At 39.7% G+C, this 17,339-nt stretch overlaps 1 protein-coding gene across 8 annotated transcripts in view; it reads left to right on the top strand.

The window, feature by feature from the left end:
* wrd (Protein phosphatase regulatory B subunit well-rounded) overlaps positions 1 to 17,339 on the top strand; it is a 223,993-nt gene that overhangs the window by 131,743 nt on the left and 74,911 nt on the right. Inside the window, exon 1 of one of the 8 annotated variants that reach the window (XM_083118788.1) lies at positions 8,680 to 9,961. The exons of the other annotated variants lie outside the window; for them this stretch is intronic. Within the exon in view, the coding sequence (XP_082974914.1) occupies positions 9,712 to 9,961 (250 nt within the window). The 5' untranslated portion in view covers positions 8,680 to 9,711. Of the gene's footprint in view, positions 1 to 8,679; positions 9,962 to 17,339 lie in introns of those variants that run through there. 8 annotated transcript variants of the gene reach the window in all.

Below are 17,339 nucleotides of genomic sequence, written 5' to 3'. Positions count from 1 at the left end.
GAGCGAACGTATCTCAGCGGCAGGCACTGGTAATGCGAAGCGGAAGGGGCGATTGGGCTTCGGAACGTTTGATGTTTTGAAGGATATAGTGTTCAGTGAATAAGTTTAATAAAAAAAATTATTGCATTTCAGATTTATTTGGGTGTGCACGTGCGAATAGGCAGAAGTCGCTACTGCCTCAAGGCATGGCAGTAGCTCTGGCAGAGATGATCAGGTCGCATTTTCCCATGCATGGACAAGTAACCCATTGCTTGTACATTGCCGTATAATAATGGCATTTACCTGCGGAAGTTTTCACCAACTGGAGGGTGAGGTCGAGTAGCGAGGTTGATTTAAAATGAGCACCCCTGTTTGCACACGTGCCACCAGTGTTCTCTGTAGTGCATGTTTTCCAGTGTAACTTTACACGTACACGTTTAAAGCCACACAAGAGAACGTGCTTGTTTCATCCTGTCAGATATCCTCCAGTTCTGATTTGATCAAGGTAACGCTAGTGGGGAAACTCAAAGTATGGATGTACGGTAGCCTATGGCTACGCAATTAACTGATACAATTTCGGTAACGCGTTAACTCCCCAACTCTAGATGCCATGCTGCATCAGAGCTTAAGTTTTAGTGATTTGTTTATACAGGGTGTCGCAAAACTCTTTCAACAACGCTTGGGAGCTGGTAGATATCATAAAAACAAGTAACTTTTCCCTATAAAGTTTACCTCGAAAGCGCTTAGTTTCTGTGCTATAAGCGCTTAAAGTCTATCCTGTACGTATGCAACCCAACACAGCAAAAGCTTGCTCTGACATAACTAGCAGGGGCGCGTGGCAGGGTTGCCACTAGCGTTCCTTGTTAAGAGAGACGTCTTAAAAACAACAACTTGGGAGTCTTGCCTGAGCAAAATCCAAAACATTAATGATACTTGCGATGTTGTAAGAGGGATGCACAGTATTTATAAACTGATCAAAACAAATAATGGGCAGACTGAAATTCAAGATTAGTCATTCTAAAATATATCCATAATTGATTGATTGATTTGGTTTATTTTAATTCGCTTTCTGCCACCTTTGGCTAATCGCGAAGATGAGGATGATGATATGACGAAATGACAAATGACACCAATGTCTAGACCAGGATTTAAACCCGAGACACCTGGCGCCGTAGCGAGCTGTGCTAACCACATCACCACGGAGTGTTTCGTATATCATGCAATATCAACAATTGCAAGGGACACGTGATATAGGGGAAATCCACGAACGAACAAATGTAAGCATGATGTGTTTGCTGCCTCGTTTCGAACACGCAGACTGTAATGTTATTACAATTTATTTATTAGAAATAAAGTGAACTAGCGCTATTGCAAATCGAGTTCGTTATAAAAAGCAGGCTGAAAAGAAAAAAAATCTCCGGCAGATGAATATTCTTGAGCCACTTCGGTGACTGAGTACGTTTAGTGATCAACACATAATCCCTCTCTACCGAATGTTCAGGACACGAGTTCCTACCTGGACAAAAATGTCACTGGATCTTATGTCCTCGTATTTACTATTTGCCCGAAAGTGTAGGAAAATTACGTACAATGAGAATAATATAAATTTACAAGAATTATTCTGGAAATTCATCTAGATGTCAGAATCTCGCTCGTTTGCTACAAAACGTTGTTTCCAGGGTGAACTAAAAGTTGACATTTTGGTGCCTTCCGAAATTATTACTCTTACATTTCAATGTTGATATCAAGTTGCTACAATGAATGATAAATATGTACAATTTTTGACGTGTACTCAATGGTTTCCTTTTGATTATTTTTTTTCACGTTCCATGATAAGAATGCTAAGCAAAGACACAAAATGAGAAAACTAATTCGCACACATGAAAAAAGTGTAAATTACGAGGATATCTCTTGATGTACCAATATCAAACGATATCGTGAAGTGCAGAACAAACTAGTACAGGCAGTAAGTATGCACCGAACTCAATGTAATTCCTTTCAATGAAATATTAATTTCTTCCTACAGCTTCTTTAATAGAGCATTCAAGATTAACCAGTTTGAGTGGAGAGAGAGAGAGAGAGAGAGGGAGAGAGAGTTTTTAATTCGCATGTTCCTAGTATTGCAAATAATCTTTGGAATTTTCTTGATACCAATTTTTAAAACACATAATTTTTCTTACATGCATATCAGTTGTCGGTAAAATTTATAGGTTGCCACTGTTTCTAAAATAAGCTAGGGGTCTTGGGTTCAAATCCCGGCTTGGGCATGTATGTTTATGAGTGTCCATTCATCAATTTAATCATATCATCACTCATCACCATCTTAGTAAATTAGCCAAAAGTGGCACAAACAGCATAGTAAAATAAAGCAAATCAATCAAGCAATGAATCAATCAAAAATTAATTTAAAAGAGCCTCGCAATTATTTCCTTAAGAGACAAACACGATTAGCAATAACGCTATTACAGATAGGAATAATTTTCAAATAAATTGTAATAACCAGGGTTCGAGTCCTCGTCGAGCCTGCATTTTTCGCTGAAAATTTCTACATTTCAGTCTGCGTGTTCGAAACGAGGCAGCAAACACATCATGCTTACATTTGTTCGTTCGTGGATTTCCCCTATATCACGTGTCCCTTGCAGTTGTTGATATTGCATGATGTACGAAACACTCCGTGGTGAAGTGGTTAGCACAGTTCGCTACGGCGCCAGGTGTCTCGGGTTTAAATCCTGGTCTAGACATTGGTGTCATTTGTTATTTCATCATAGCATCCTCATCTTTTCGATTAGCCAAAGGTGGCAGAAAGCGAATTAAAATAAACCAAATCAATTATGGAGATATTTTAGAATGACTAATCTTGAATTTCAGTCTGTCCATTATTTCTTTTGGTCAGTTCATAAATACTGTGAATCCTTCTTACAACATCGCAAGTATCATTAATGTTTTGAATTTTGCTCAGGCAAGACACCCAAGTTGTTGTTTTTAAGTCGACTCTCTTAACGCGGAACGCTAGTGGCAACCCTGCCCCGCGCCCCTGCTAGTTATGTCAGAGCAAGCGTTTGCTGTGTTGGGTTGCATACGTACAGGATAGACTTTAAGCGCTTATAGCACAGAAACTAAGCGCTTTCGAGGTAAACTTTATAGGGAAAAGTTACTTGTTTTTATGATATCTACCAGCTCCCAAGCGTTGTTGAAAGAGTTTTGCGACACCCTGTATATATATAGGCTATGGGATGTTCAAAAAAATGTATACACACTTTAAAATGAAATAGCTGCTATATTATTGTCAGTATTACAACAATACAAAGGGAAAAGTTACAACATAGACACAGTTTCTGCGTGCAATTACAATAAGTGCTCAAACTGCAAACCACCAGCCAGCCTGCAAACACTTTTGCACACGATGCTCTACATTCCTGATGACATGTTCCAGAGTAGCCACAGGGATAGCTGCACAAGACATTTCAATTTCATGGCGTAGATCCACTAGTGACCATTGCTTCTTATTCTACACTACGTCCTTGACGGTCCCCCATAAGTAAAAATTTAGGGGGGGTTAAATCAGGCGAACGGGCGGGTACTCAATCGGGCCCCTTCGTCCTATCCAACGTCCTGGTACAGTGTTATCCAGGTAGGCTCGCACATCTGAATGAAAGTGCGGCGGGGCGCCATCTTGTTGAATACGAAATGGATCACTATCGCTATATGTTGATGTTATTGAACGATAGTACTACACGTTGAACCCGTAGCCAAGGCGAATTGAAGCGCATCGCATGTATGACATGCTTTTAAAGTGTGGATACATTTTTTTGAACACCCCGGTAGCTATATGATGCGAGCAATGTTTTCACAAGATAGTCTGCGAGGTTGAAAGAAAATATTGGCATCTCTCTGCAACGAAAGTGGGTTGGGTGGTAATTAACATTCACGGTTTCATATTTAATTAAGTTGAGGCCGCTAAGCAATTTTTGCATTCTCAATGCTGTTCGTTGCCTCCCCCAGCATCTGAAGAAAAAGGGGGCAACTTTTTTCTTTCTTTTTTTCGGAATTCGACATTTACCAAAGCATGTGGTACGAGTTTGCAATCCTGGAAAACAAAAGTGAGATACGTTTTGAGCACTTTAGAAACTTCTAATTATGGCACATTGCGTAAAACGTAATAACGCAGATAGTACGTACAGTCACGGACACTTCTGAGTTTTAACGACCCCACTCGCTTTGAAATGGGCTTTTGCAACCTAAAATTGTCCTTGACTGTTTAACCTTACTTATTAAGTTCGTGGCGAATTGAACTTGAAGAATTCAGCCTAAAAGCTGTTCTAAGAACATTCCTCTTCCCTTCTTTCAATAAATAGTGGCGGACTAATGATGGTCGGTTGATGTGGTTATATCCCACACTCTTTTTGGCGTAAATTTGCTAAGAAGAGAATGCCAGATACAGGGAAAGAAAATGAAACAGATATAAACATGATTGTGGAGAAAAGGCGTCCGAGCCTTAACTTCGTCATGATGAAAAGGCGAAATAAATAATAAAATTGAGAGTGCTATGTACTTTAACGAAATAAAAATGGAAATACATAGCTTGTACCCCGTAATCGACAATAATTCATACCTGAATGTAGTAGTTCATAGTCGAGATTACATGTGGATCATGGCAATAGTTTTGTCGTCCTTCAGACTTGAGCATTTTGCCCTGAAATACATAACATTTCTCACTTCCATTTGTCAGTGGCCTCTCGGTGTAACCTCTTGTCCGTGACGAAAAGTCACGTGGTACATATGTTAATATGTTACCTGAATGCTTCCTGTTATGGACACTATTGTGGTAGAGATGAGTATTTTGTCCTCGTTCAAGCTGAGCTGTCAAGAGCATCGAAATTGTGATTTGTTGAGATATCACATCTTCAGTACAAAAAGAGGTATATAACATTCGCTCCTTGTAGCTTGATCAACGCATTCTTGTATTGTGCGAGGCAACATGAAGCTTTGGTACACCCATCATAGGAAACTTTGTCTAGGGCTGAGAGTTTTTCATATTGAGCGAACATGTATTGATTTCGGGTATTTTTGGCTCGTAATCTAAGCACCAATCTTAGAATGATTTTTGCGAGATTTCAGTAGTACGCCATGAAGCGAAATTCCTTGAAAATTGTGTAGTTTTTTAGTTTTTTTTACCTGCGTCAAAGATGATCATTGTTTCCCTACAAGTGAAAAAAATATCGAAATTCGGATCCCACGTTAAATTTAGTCCCGATTAGCTTATCTTAACATTAACTGGACTTTAACATTCGGAACTGTACAGTAGGTATAAAGTTTTCCATGGTCATTGCACCGTGCCATGAAGGCATGTGGATGGATATGAAGGTACTGGCCCTTTGTTTTTGGAGGTGATATGATCATCACCACGCTCCGGCCGCCTTTATTCTACAAGATTGCTTCCAGGTATCCATTTATTAGAAGCTGGGTGAACCCCAGAGCCGCTTTATGCAGATACAAGGTCGGATCTTTTGAAAAGGCACCCAAAAGTCCACCTCACTTCCTCGTAGTACACCCTGGACTGCATTTTGTAGGCTAACGAGGCTCTGTCGTCTGGACTCGCAGCAAGTATAATCCTCCATGGGGCTTGCGTTTTGTGTTGTCCATATTTATCTGTGATCTTCTTTTCATCAATTTAATATTTTCACCATTCATCCTCATCCTCGTGAATAGCAAAGATGCAGAAAAGCGAAGTAACTAATATCAATAATTGTTCCGTGTGGCATACGCCCCATGCGCCCTACCGACTGGAGCTCACTCGGCTGATCTCTACTTTAAATTCTTAATTTAATTCATTTTAAATTCCAGTGTTCCTAATACGTAACTGGCAGTTACTCTGATGTTGCTTAATGTTACCACCCAAGCCCCTAGGTCACGTCACCCCATATCTTCCTCACCAGAAGATGTTGCAACATCGCAAGCGTTTCTCCAGCGCCCTAGGGGACACCATTTTGAGATACTTGCAATACCATTCCCAACGCTGGATATAACGTACAATGATTTACCCACACTCCCAAAAATTTCTTCAATACCTTCTTAAAATTGTTCACAAAATCCCATATTTTGGTCATTTTGGCTCGCGTCTCCAGATGGAAAATTCGGGCAAGAAAACTTGTGAACAGTACTCATTGCAGACGTATGTATTTTTGTTATTCGTCGCTTTTCTGCCACGTTTAGCTAGTCACGGCGATGAGGATGAGTGATGATTTGGTTTAAATGAGTGCCCATGGCCACGCCAGGATTCGAACCCGTAAAGTTCGGTGATAAGATCGAAAGTTTAACACTCGTGTCACCGAGCCGGCGTACACGAATGTAAGTGATTGGCGTAGAAAAATTATATTGGAACCCTAGTTACTGCACTGCAATATTCGTTCTCTCAAATACACACAAAAATAGCAGCTACTTAACTACGTTGCAGAAACTTAACTACGTTGCAGAAACTTAACATCTGTGCTGCATTCGTATTAAGGAGGAAGGGGTTAATTTACAAAAATAATTGGTTAAATAATGCAAAAACAACAACCAACCAAGTTCTTCTTCTAATTATTAACTTAAGGCTTAATGAAAATTAGTTGAAAAGGTAACAAGCTCGCTCATCTGTGCTGGGAAATTACGTGCATTGTGGTATAACACAAAAAACCGCTCGCAATGGAAAATTCCATCACAACTGCGGAGATGAAACTGGAAACAAACCATTCACACCACTGGCCTCCAGGGGCCGCTGGTGCACCCTGCAATCTACAAAATGAAACTATCCCGTTTCATTGTTCCTCCTTTGTATGTAAATATAGTAGAAACGAGATGTTTAAATTGCTAAATTTTGTGAGTGTGTAAGTTTTACTGCACTATTTTGTGTGTGTGTGTGTGTGATATACTGTGTGTATTCGAAAAATGTTCAAGGGAAAATTCCTGTAATTTCTTATCGAGCAGGAGTAAAAATACGGAATTTCGAGGAATTGCCTTGCAAATAGTACTCTGCATGCTATTAATTGTGGTCAATGCTGAATTTGTACCAGAAATAAAAATAAATTTGTCTTCAGTAAGGTATGACCTTGGAAACATGGTCAGCAGTATAGTGGAATGCACAAGTCAGCAGTATAGTGGAATGCACAAATATTGTTCGGCAAATTGTCCATGATTAATTTCATTAATTTTTGTCTTGCATCTTACGTGTTTTTAAGGAATAGATTTCCACGTGTACTGGTGCACAGGTTCTGTGTAACTTTTTTGGCATATTGTTTCAATTCTTGAAGCCAAGATGTAAGGGATGACCCTTTGCAAAGACACCCAAATGTCAACCTCCCTTCCAAGTAGTACACCCTGGACTGTATTTTGCAGACTAGCAAGGCTCTGGCGTCTGAACTCGCAGCCAGCATAATCATATGTGAGCTCGTGTTGTGTTTGATGTAAGTTTGCGATTGTCCATTCATCCCCCTCGATGCGATTAGCCAAAAGTTGCAGAAATGCAACGTTAAATAAACTCAATCAATTCTTGAAGCTCTCCTAGAATAAAACTGAGAAGATAAACATGGTGATGCACAATTTGCTTGGTAATACTTATGTATCCCATTCTACATCACGTTAAAAAAAAAAAAAAGCATTGTGGAGGAACCTTTCTGCTCACCGAAGTACGAAGAGTATTATATTTAGGGACGAGACTTGGCAGTCTCATTTCGTGTGCGAGGAGTTCGGTCTACTGCGCGTCGCCGCGCACTTTCACAGCGTATAGAGGTGGGGGTCATTAACGCAAACATTTTTTTTAATGAAGTTTTTTTTCGTTTGTCTATCCATCTCTGTTTCAAATAATGTGCATTTTTCTTTTCATGCAAATTAAATTGCAATCAACAGAGAACTTGACATTTTTTTAGAAGTTCATGAGGACTTATGTGCACAGACTTACTTACATAGCAACTGTAATTTTTCTACTCCTTTTCCTGGATGGCTGTACAGGCAACTTAGAACCCTAGTAGCTAGGCAACCACATTGCCACAAAGGCTGACCCCCCTTCCCATTTCTTCTGATTTGCATAAACACGTTGTTTTGACGTGTTTAAAATATTTTTAGAGAATCGTTTCTTCTTTGTATTCATTTGGTGTTTGTCAAGAACATGTAGTTCTTAACAAATATTTAGAAAGCTCGACTAAGTGCAATAAATATTAATTTTTAGAACTTACATGTTTGCGCAATTTTACTTCACGATTTCACATTTTGCTCCATATTTATGCAAAGTGGGATTCATAAGTATTACCAGGAAAATTGTCCATCCCCATGTTTATTCATTTTGTTTTACTCAGTGTGAGGTTCAAGCTGCAAGAAAAGTATTAATGAAAATGGCGATGAAAAATTTGCCTAGTCATACTTTTGCATCCAGTGTACAAAAGTCCGATCTCTAGTGATGAGATTTCGAACTTCACCGAACTGTAGCTCTAAGCTAGCAGCTTGTGCACAGAGCAGACTGATCTTCTCCCCTTCAATCAAGCTGCGGAAAGAGTATGGGGGGGGGGGGATGTGTGCGATTTTGCTTTCGTCATTCACCGCACGGAGGTGCGTACGGAGTGTGCCGTTGTGATGCCGCCTGCACTCTAGCGGAAGAAGTGGAAACTAGGTGGTCCAGTCCTGAGGGAAGATGAGATGAGAGAAGGGAGATGAGATGGAGAATGATTCTCTGGCTGCAGTCTTGGGCACGGGTGATTCTGGATTTCTTTATCTTGTGCGATTAATGTGCGTGTGTCGTTAGTGAGTGTGCGTCGTGCTCTCGAGATATAGCGGAAGGTGCTCATTTAAGTCCCATCGCTTCTCTCAAGATCATCTTTGCAGCATCTTTTCAAGCTTTTCCCAACCCCCGGGCTATGGAAGCGAGCGTCCCATGACAGATCAGGTTCTGCTCCAGGTATCGTTTTGGCCAACACAAAAAGTAGAAGACAGTGACCCAATATTTAAAATCGCCAGTACAGTGTCTCTCCCCAAAAGTTGTGTTCCTACCCCTGTAGTGAAAAATGTCACTTCTGACCAAATTGACCGTAGGTAAAGTGTGTTGACAGTTCCCAAGTATTTTACGTGCGTAATGGCTCTTCTGCGTTTTCAGTGCTATTTACAGTGCGAGGCATTTACCTAATACACTGTCTCGTGTGGGGAAAGAAGAGCGACAAGATCTAAGATTTCATAGGTTTGGTTCAGCGTGTCGTGTTTGTTGATAAACAAGGTCAGTGACCCAATCGGTGGAGGAAATAAATTGTGAGATTTTGGTGGTGTTTGGATCAAAATTGTGAGTTGAGTTAACACAGTGAAGTTGAAAGTGAATGTGGTGGATTCGATTTTAGTATTTTCATAGCAGAAACTTTACGGTAGTGCCTTTATGGGTATTTGTTGTTGTTCCGTGGTGTGATGGTATCATCGTGTTAAACAGTGTTGTTGAGCAGTCAAGTCTCCAAACAGGACACGAACTGATGCCTGTGTCGTGAACAGAGGTGTTTTGGGGGGAAACAAGGTAGATTAGCAATCCTGCACGGTGATTCTCATTGATCGCCGTCGCGTTTGGCAACGCCGGATGCGGGCGTGGCGTAGCGGCTGTCACTCACCCTCCTGCCCTCGGCGCGCGCCGTCGAAAAGCTGAAGGCGCCTCTGTGTTGCCAGGTGGAGGAGCGGGGTTCCTGTCGTCTCTCCTGTGGCGTCGAGTGCAGCAAGGAGGCCGCCGGCATGGTTCACCAGAATCGGACGAGCGAGGCGCCGCGCCCTATGTTCTACAGGGACAGCGGCGCAGGCGGATTACCCAAGAGCCCCAGCTTTCACAGCGGACTTGACCTCGCCGGGGAGATATGCGACCTTGACCTCGGCCGTCCCCGCTCCTTCCTGCAGCTAGAAAGCCCTCCCCAGGACGCGAACCAGGTTCCCTTGCACGTTTACGGCGGATTCTCGGCGATACCTCGTCAGCTGCCTGCCCTTTTAGGTGAGTCTTCCTCGTGCATGTGCTCTGACGTGCTGTCCTTCATTGTCACGTGATGTAATAACAATGCCACATTGTCCAACTGTTGCACGCAAAGCCCTGGCTAGTGGTGGGGAGAAGAAAATTCTAAGAGTATTCCTTGTTTATTTAAAGATGTGCCCAATTTTACACACATACGTGAAGGTGAAAAGTTAATAGGGCTTCCCTGATAGTGTACTGACTAACGCTCTAGTCCAGTAACCATGTCCCCGGGTTTGATTCTTAGTAGAGGCCCAGATCCCACTTAAAACTGTAGGGCTAGTACCGATCAGCCCATCTGAGCTGAGCACGGAGTGCACTTTGACACAAATTAATTCCCTCAGAGTTAGTCCTGGGAAAATGCGTTCGTTAATTTAAAGAAATAAGCCTGGAACTGGAAGAATGCTGTGTTGGGCATAAACAGTGCACGGGAAGTCATTTAAATAGTTGATAATTTTTAAAATTCTTTTATATCCATTTCATGAAATCGTTCTCGCAATTAACTTAGTCACAGAATGTAATTTTTGTAATTCTTCTTCCCGACAGCTCGTATTATCTGTTCCCGTATTTCAAAGCCTGCTTTTTCCTCGGCTTAACTCTGAGATGATGTATCTCGGGACATTTTCTTTGTGTAGATCTAATCCTAAATATATTGTTTACCATTCACGTTGCATGTTTTGTTAGCATAAGTGTTTTATGGAAGATAATCACTAAACCTAAATTTGTTTCATCCTGCTAATTCAACAGAATGTGTGTATAAAAGTGCTCTCTGTAAGTTTCCTTTACTTTACACTGTGGTCTTTCGATCCTGTCTCGAGTGTTCAAATATACAAGTAACGTACAGTGGTGGGAAAATTTCTTCCCCATAAGACTTTAATGGCAGTAAATAATGCCGGAAGGGTAGGCAACACACATTGCACCTTGAGGTTATCGGGTGATTCTGTTTGTCTCAAGAACAACTCGTCTTTCATGCAAAACCCAACAGGCACAGAAAATGTAGGATAGTCACGTGACTTGACAGGTTGAATGTTGTTCGTCAGAAAATCGCCTTTTCTCAAGCCAGGTCGCACAACCGACAAGAGCTACATGTTATATATCCGAAAATAATTCGCCTAAAAACGTTGAACGAAACACTAAACAATTCTTGCATGAATTTCATACGCTACTACTATATATACTATATGTGCCGCTGTAGCTCAGTCGTTAGGGCGTTTTATTATCATGCGAGAGATCTGAGTTCGATCACCGACGGGGGAGAATCGGAATTTTGTCCACCTGTTCAACCAACCCCACCTTCGGCCTGATGAAGAAAGCTTGGGGCCCTAACTCCACACCCCCTACATGCCTTCATGGTTTGGTGCAAAGCACACGGTAGCACTTTGCTTTTTAATTTACTATACATTCCGATTTTGTCGGAACAGAACTTCCCAATCTCTAAGTGGGCTTTCTTCCAAGTTTCGTAGGGATGTGAATAGGCTCCAATTGTTCTTGACACAATTCATACATGTTATATTTCCTTATAAGAACAACAGTCGATATCCTTTGTGTGTGTGGGGTGGGGTATAATCCAAACATGTGAGGTGATCCTTTTCCCACTACTCCATTCTCAGAAATAAATCTCAATTCCACACACTGAAAATGTAGCACTTTCTACATCTTAGCATGTAAATATCTAGTAGCAAAGTAATGTGTGGAAAGAGAAAAATTAACGATTTGTAACGCACTCTGGAAATTTCGTAGTATTTTTCCAATTTGAACTGACATTCATAATATTCATTGACTAACGAATAGCTTAGTCGTTATGCTACTTTCAATTCTTCATTACCGTAGTCACCGTAACTTTTTTTCCCTTCCCGATGGCGCAATAGTAGCGGAGTCGCCTTGTAATCGGAGTCCCCGGTTCGATACCCGGTGGAGACAATAGTGGTTCGGATCTCACTTTAAACTGTAGATGAAGTCTCCATTAGCCTTACTGTGCATAGTGCACTTAAAATACCAAATGAAAATAAAAATCAAATTCACCGTAACTCTCTACAAAACCAGAGGATCCAGGTTCGAAACCTGGTGAGGCTTAGATGTAGCATTGCATTCGTATCATTACGAATTCATCGTCTCGATTATCGCAAGAGGTAAAAATGCAACACCAAATAAACCAAACAGAAGCTTGGAATCAATCTGAATATTGGTTACGTTGGATACGTGGTAGAATTGTCTTAAAAATCACTTCCCTTGATGTAATAGGGGTTTTGATTAGAGACAGTTTGTATAATACATAACGGTGTTGCGAACAATAAGTAGTTTCACGTTCACCACACTCTTCGGTTGTTTAGAAATCGTAAGGAAGAAGGATCTCTAAATTTCCGCTTTCACATGTCAATGAAACTTTTAACATAAGTTCAGTGTAGGTCAGAGATTTACATATTGTTATGATATATTTTAAACGTCACGAAATTTAATTCCAATAGAATACGATACTACTCCTTACGTTCCTGTAAATGTTCACCATTAGTCTGGCGAAAAGAAAGTAACGAAGATTTCCGTGTTTCCTTAAGCAAAGATAAGGCGCCTGTTTGTAGCAAGCAAGCACCAACTGCTTCGATCAGTGACCTTCACTGCCGGAGTGACTCTCAGCAGACCTGCGCTCGTTCCAGTGTGCGTATAAAACAGGTATTTTATTTCGTACAGTTATATCAAGCTAACATTGTAATATTTTTGTAAAATATGTAGTAAACAAGTTGTATACATTATGGTATTCCAGTGTTTTATTGTCTGCTATTTACACGCTGAATAGGGGGGGGGGGGTGTTGTAAACATTTCTGAACCAAAAGGTCAAGCACGAAGGAAAAGTCGTGTAAGCATTGGAGGTAATAACAAGGTAATAAAAGTTGAAGGAAATGCTGGTATAAATTATATCAGAAATTGAGTAAAAACAGTTTTCATCACACACAGGGCTATCAGATCACTCTTCAGCGGAAAGTAGGACAAATTGTCTCAAAATGTTGGACACGAACGCATTTGCATTCAATATAATAAGTTACTAGGACATCTTAGTATATGACGAGAATATGACACATCTTCAGCTGAAAAATTAATGTTGAAGTGAACGGTTGAGTTCAAAATTCCTCAGCTGCTAATTAATAGCACGACCGTATCTGATTTCAACTTGTGTATACAAGACAGAACGTTTTTCGTCGAGACGGGGCCAGGAAGGGAAAACAATCCATGAATTTGGGAAGGAAAAAGTTCACAATTTCGTAAACAAAGTCTGGAAGTTCTTGTTTACTGAAAAATGTTAAAAACTACTATACACTGGGGGGAAACAGAATGTTGTGCCTTATTTCTCCAATAAGGACTGTTTATATAATTTCTGGAATGAAACTTGTTACTTCGAACAAATTACCGACACTTATAGTATCACTTCACAAAGTAAGCATTTTTATACATATATCCGGACTTTTCCGGATCTAGAAAATCGGGAAGTAATATCAGAGCTGGGATTGTAATTGTTTTTCCGAACATCCAGTAGCAACCATGCACACTCTTCGATTTAAGCATACTTCTCCAAGGAACCACGTTATCTCAGGCACCCCTCAGATTTTCTGTTTCTCAATCTAATTTGAAGTTATGTGATGCCCAAAATACATACGCGTATAAGACATTTGTGATTTCTTTCAAATTCCTTCCGGAGGCCAGACACAACTCTAAAATCTAGGAAATGTCCGGAAATAAGAATTCTTCTTATAACCACCTTTGTAGCTAATCAGTGGTGATTTATTCATTCTAGTTTTTGGACTTTTAACCACTGTTATTTTTTAAAGAGATTTACCTACGTTTCGGAGGCTGAATCTGCCTCAGTCTTCAGGGTAGCGTGTAGTCTGTTAGATCATATAAATGGTTGGTAAATCTCTTTAAAAAATAACAGTGGTTAAAATTCTTATAACCTCTTTTTATTTTCTTAGTGTCGTTTTTCTTTCACCTTTTGCTAATCGCGACGACGAGGATGAATGATATGACGAAATTGATGAAGGGGCACACACAAAGCGCACCCATACGCACGACGGGATTCGAACCCAGGACATCACACATCGTAGCGCACGGCGCTAACCACTCCGTCACGGACTGAATTCTTATATCCCTAATCGTTCCACAAGCACTTTTCCTATCTTTAATTACACACGAAACAAAGAACAATCTAAATAAACAGGTGCCAGTTCACACTCTAACCGTAAAAAAACATATGCATGTGAAAATGCGAAATAATATTTATTTTTAGGCAGTTGTGATTTATTATTGTATAATAAAGAAATATATTAGTGATAAAATGACGGGAGTAGAGGAACATCTCCAATGAAACACTCATGCCTTATGGATATTTGTATTTCTGGTCGAACAAGGTTCAGAGTTCGAGTTCCGATCAAAATGGGTTTATTGTGTATGTTCATTCATGTCTAAATGTAATCATAAATCGTCGTCATGAATAACACTGGGGAACAGTGAAATTGCGGCACAGTGTTTGAGAGCTAATTTAGGGCGATTTCATGCTGCTGAATAATGATATAATAATATATTTCCTGAATTGGCTCTAATGTATGAAATACATGCAACTAAATCAAAATGGCGGAAACATAAGACATACATATAAATGAACTTCCAACAATAATTTAATATTTCTTTTTGTGATTACAATAATTATTATAAAAATAAATTCATATAGGCCTATGATCACAATAATTAAGAAAATATGTACACATTGAAGTAACAAACTATGTGAAACGTTTTCTATACGATTTCCTGCTGTATTGCTTTTTAGGACATTCCCTCTGTAAGCTCCAACAGTAGTCGGCCATCATGTGGCGATCCCACCGTCCCTGGTACCTTTCTTCCATTATCCTTATATCCTGATGGAACCTTTCTCCCTGTTCTTCACTAAAATCACCAAGGTTCTCAGGGAATCTGTCAATGTGGCTATGTAGAAAATGTATCTTCACACTCATATTAGCTCCCAATTTCTAAAAATTTTTCAACATATTTCCAACTATATCGTGGTAGTTTTCTGCTCTGTGATTCCCCCAAAAGTTTTTGACGACGGACAGAAAGCTCAGCCAGGCCTCAGATTCGATGTAAGACATGTAAAATTGGCATCATTTATAAGTGTACGAATTTGTGGTTCGTCAAAGATTCCTGCCTTTAATTTTTATATACTTAGTCCTGAAAAAGTGTGGCATATATATTTGAAACAATCAGCACTTGTATCTAAGGCCTTGACAAACTGTTTTATCAACCCAAGTTTAATACGCAGTGCCGGAAGGATGATTTTGTCCCTATCTATCAGCGGTTCATAAATGATATTAGCTTTTCCCACTGTAATATTTTCCCTTTGGGGGCCAAACTTTTATCGGCCAATGCTTTTCTCTAGCACGACTATCCCACAAACATAGGAGATATATTGCCTAGCAATGCTTCATAAGTTGCCTGGCAACAATTTAAAAATATATTAATAAGTTTCTTAATTTCAGCCCATTATCAAATTTTGATATTACCGAGAAAAGCGTGGAGTAATTTTACCTCCTACATTTTCCATGGTGTGTTTATTTTTTAAACTGGAGTCAATTCAACTGAACCAATCATACAATTGGCAATCACAGCTGTTTTGTGTGCTGAAACTGTTATTAAACTTTATGCCACAAAATAAAATCTTTTTCTTGTTCCCCAGTGTAATTTAACTTCAGAGGAAGAAAACTGAGGTAATTAATAATAAAAACAATAACAAAACAAATTTGATCTTAAAGCCCGGGCTTAGCGCTAAATATTCCATCACGGGGACCGACACACTTTACGTAACAGTTGGGCTGAAAAGTTCGTAGGCTAACATAGTAAAAAATATTTTTTTGACAAAATTCGATTTTATTATTCAATATAGTTGCCTTCGAGGGCGATACAACGATTATAGCGGTCATACAATTTTTCGATGCCATTTTTATAGTACGATTTATCTTTAGCCTCAAAATAGGCCTCAGTTTCGGCGATAACATCTTCATCAGTGCTAATTTTTTTTCCAGCGAGCATTCTTTTAAGGTCTGCAAACAGGAAAAAGTCACTGGGGGCCAGATCTGGAGAATATGGTGGATGGGGAAGCAATTTTATTACGGTTGAATATCGCTAAACATTGTTCCGAATCATCAAAACGTTGTTGCTTTTGATCGATTGTGAGCACGCGCGGCACCCATTTTGCACACAGCTTTCGCATGTTCAAATATTCATGCACAATATGTCCAACACGTTCCTTTGATATTTTTAAAGTCTCAGCTATCTCGATCAACTTCACTTTACGATCATTTAAAATTATTATTTTGTGGACTTTTTTTATGTTTTAGTCGGTAACAGCCTCTTTGGGGCGTCATTTCGCCTCGTTTAAATTTAGCAAACCACTTCTCAACGGTTGATTTTCCTGGTGCAGAGTCCGAATAATGTTTATCAAGGCAAGCCTTGGCTTCAACAGTATTTTTTTTCGCCAAAAAGCAATGCTTTATTAACACACGAAATTCTTTTTTATCCATTTTTTCACAATAACAAAAGCTACTTCACTCACAATGCTATATCTCACGAACTAATTATCCGGCAGCTGTGAAATTTATACACGTATCTTTTGAAGGTTAGTACTAAGTAAAAATCACATGGATTTAATTCTAGTAACGCCATTTATAAGTCAGCCTACGAACTTTTCAGCCCAACTGTTAGGTGTAGACACGTTTCACACAATTTGATGATATCGCGATTACGTAATGGATGTGCAGCCACTTAACTGAACCCCCCAAAATTCACATTTTGTTACTAAATTAGCATAATATCACATAGTTTACCTATTCATGATATGCGCCGCTTTGGTGCACTCTGTGGATTGTTTCGCTGGTTGGTTGTTTTAATTAATATTGCATTAATCAACATCAGGTTAATCGCGGCAGGCAAAATGGAGGGAAAATGACAATGAAGCAGAACGAAGGGGCCCTTGGTTCCCGATTAATGAAACTTTGTCTACATTCAACTGAGTCGCTGCGTGAAATCGCTGAAAATGTTATTTCTTAATTTTACTTATTTTATATTGCTTTTTCTAGCACTTGCGTCAACAAAGACGATGAGAATGATTAATGCAGCTATGAAATGGATGATAGGACATGATGATCCATGCCTTACACAAAATTCTAAGTTGGGACTAATGAATATCGATTCGTCTTATCATTTGTCAAGTAGTTTTAACTCCAATCTTTTTCAAGAACTTGTTGGTTGACAGCATGTGTTTTGCGCGATGATGATTCGATGAAAACCACCATTTCAGTGAACGTTCTTGGCAATGACTCTAATATCA

Source organism: Lepisma saccharinum, chromosome 3, assembly GCF_977018435.1.
Source record: "Lepisma saccharinum chromosome 3, izLepSacc3.1, whole genome shotgun sequence".
Taxonomy (NCBI): Eukaryota; Metazoa; Arthropoda; class Insecta; order Zygentoma; family Lepismatidae; genus Lepisma; species Lepisma saccharinum.
This window is presented reverse-complemented; position numbering and strand designations above follow the sequence as displayed.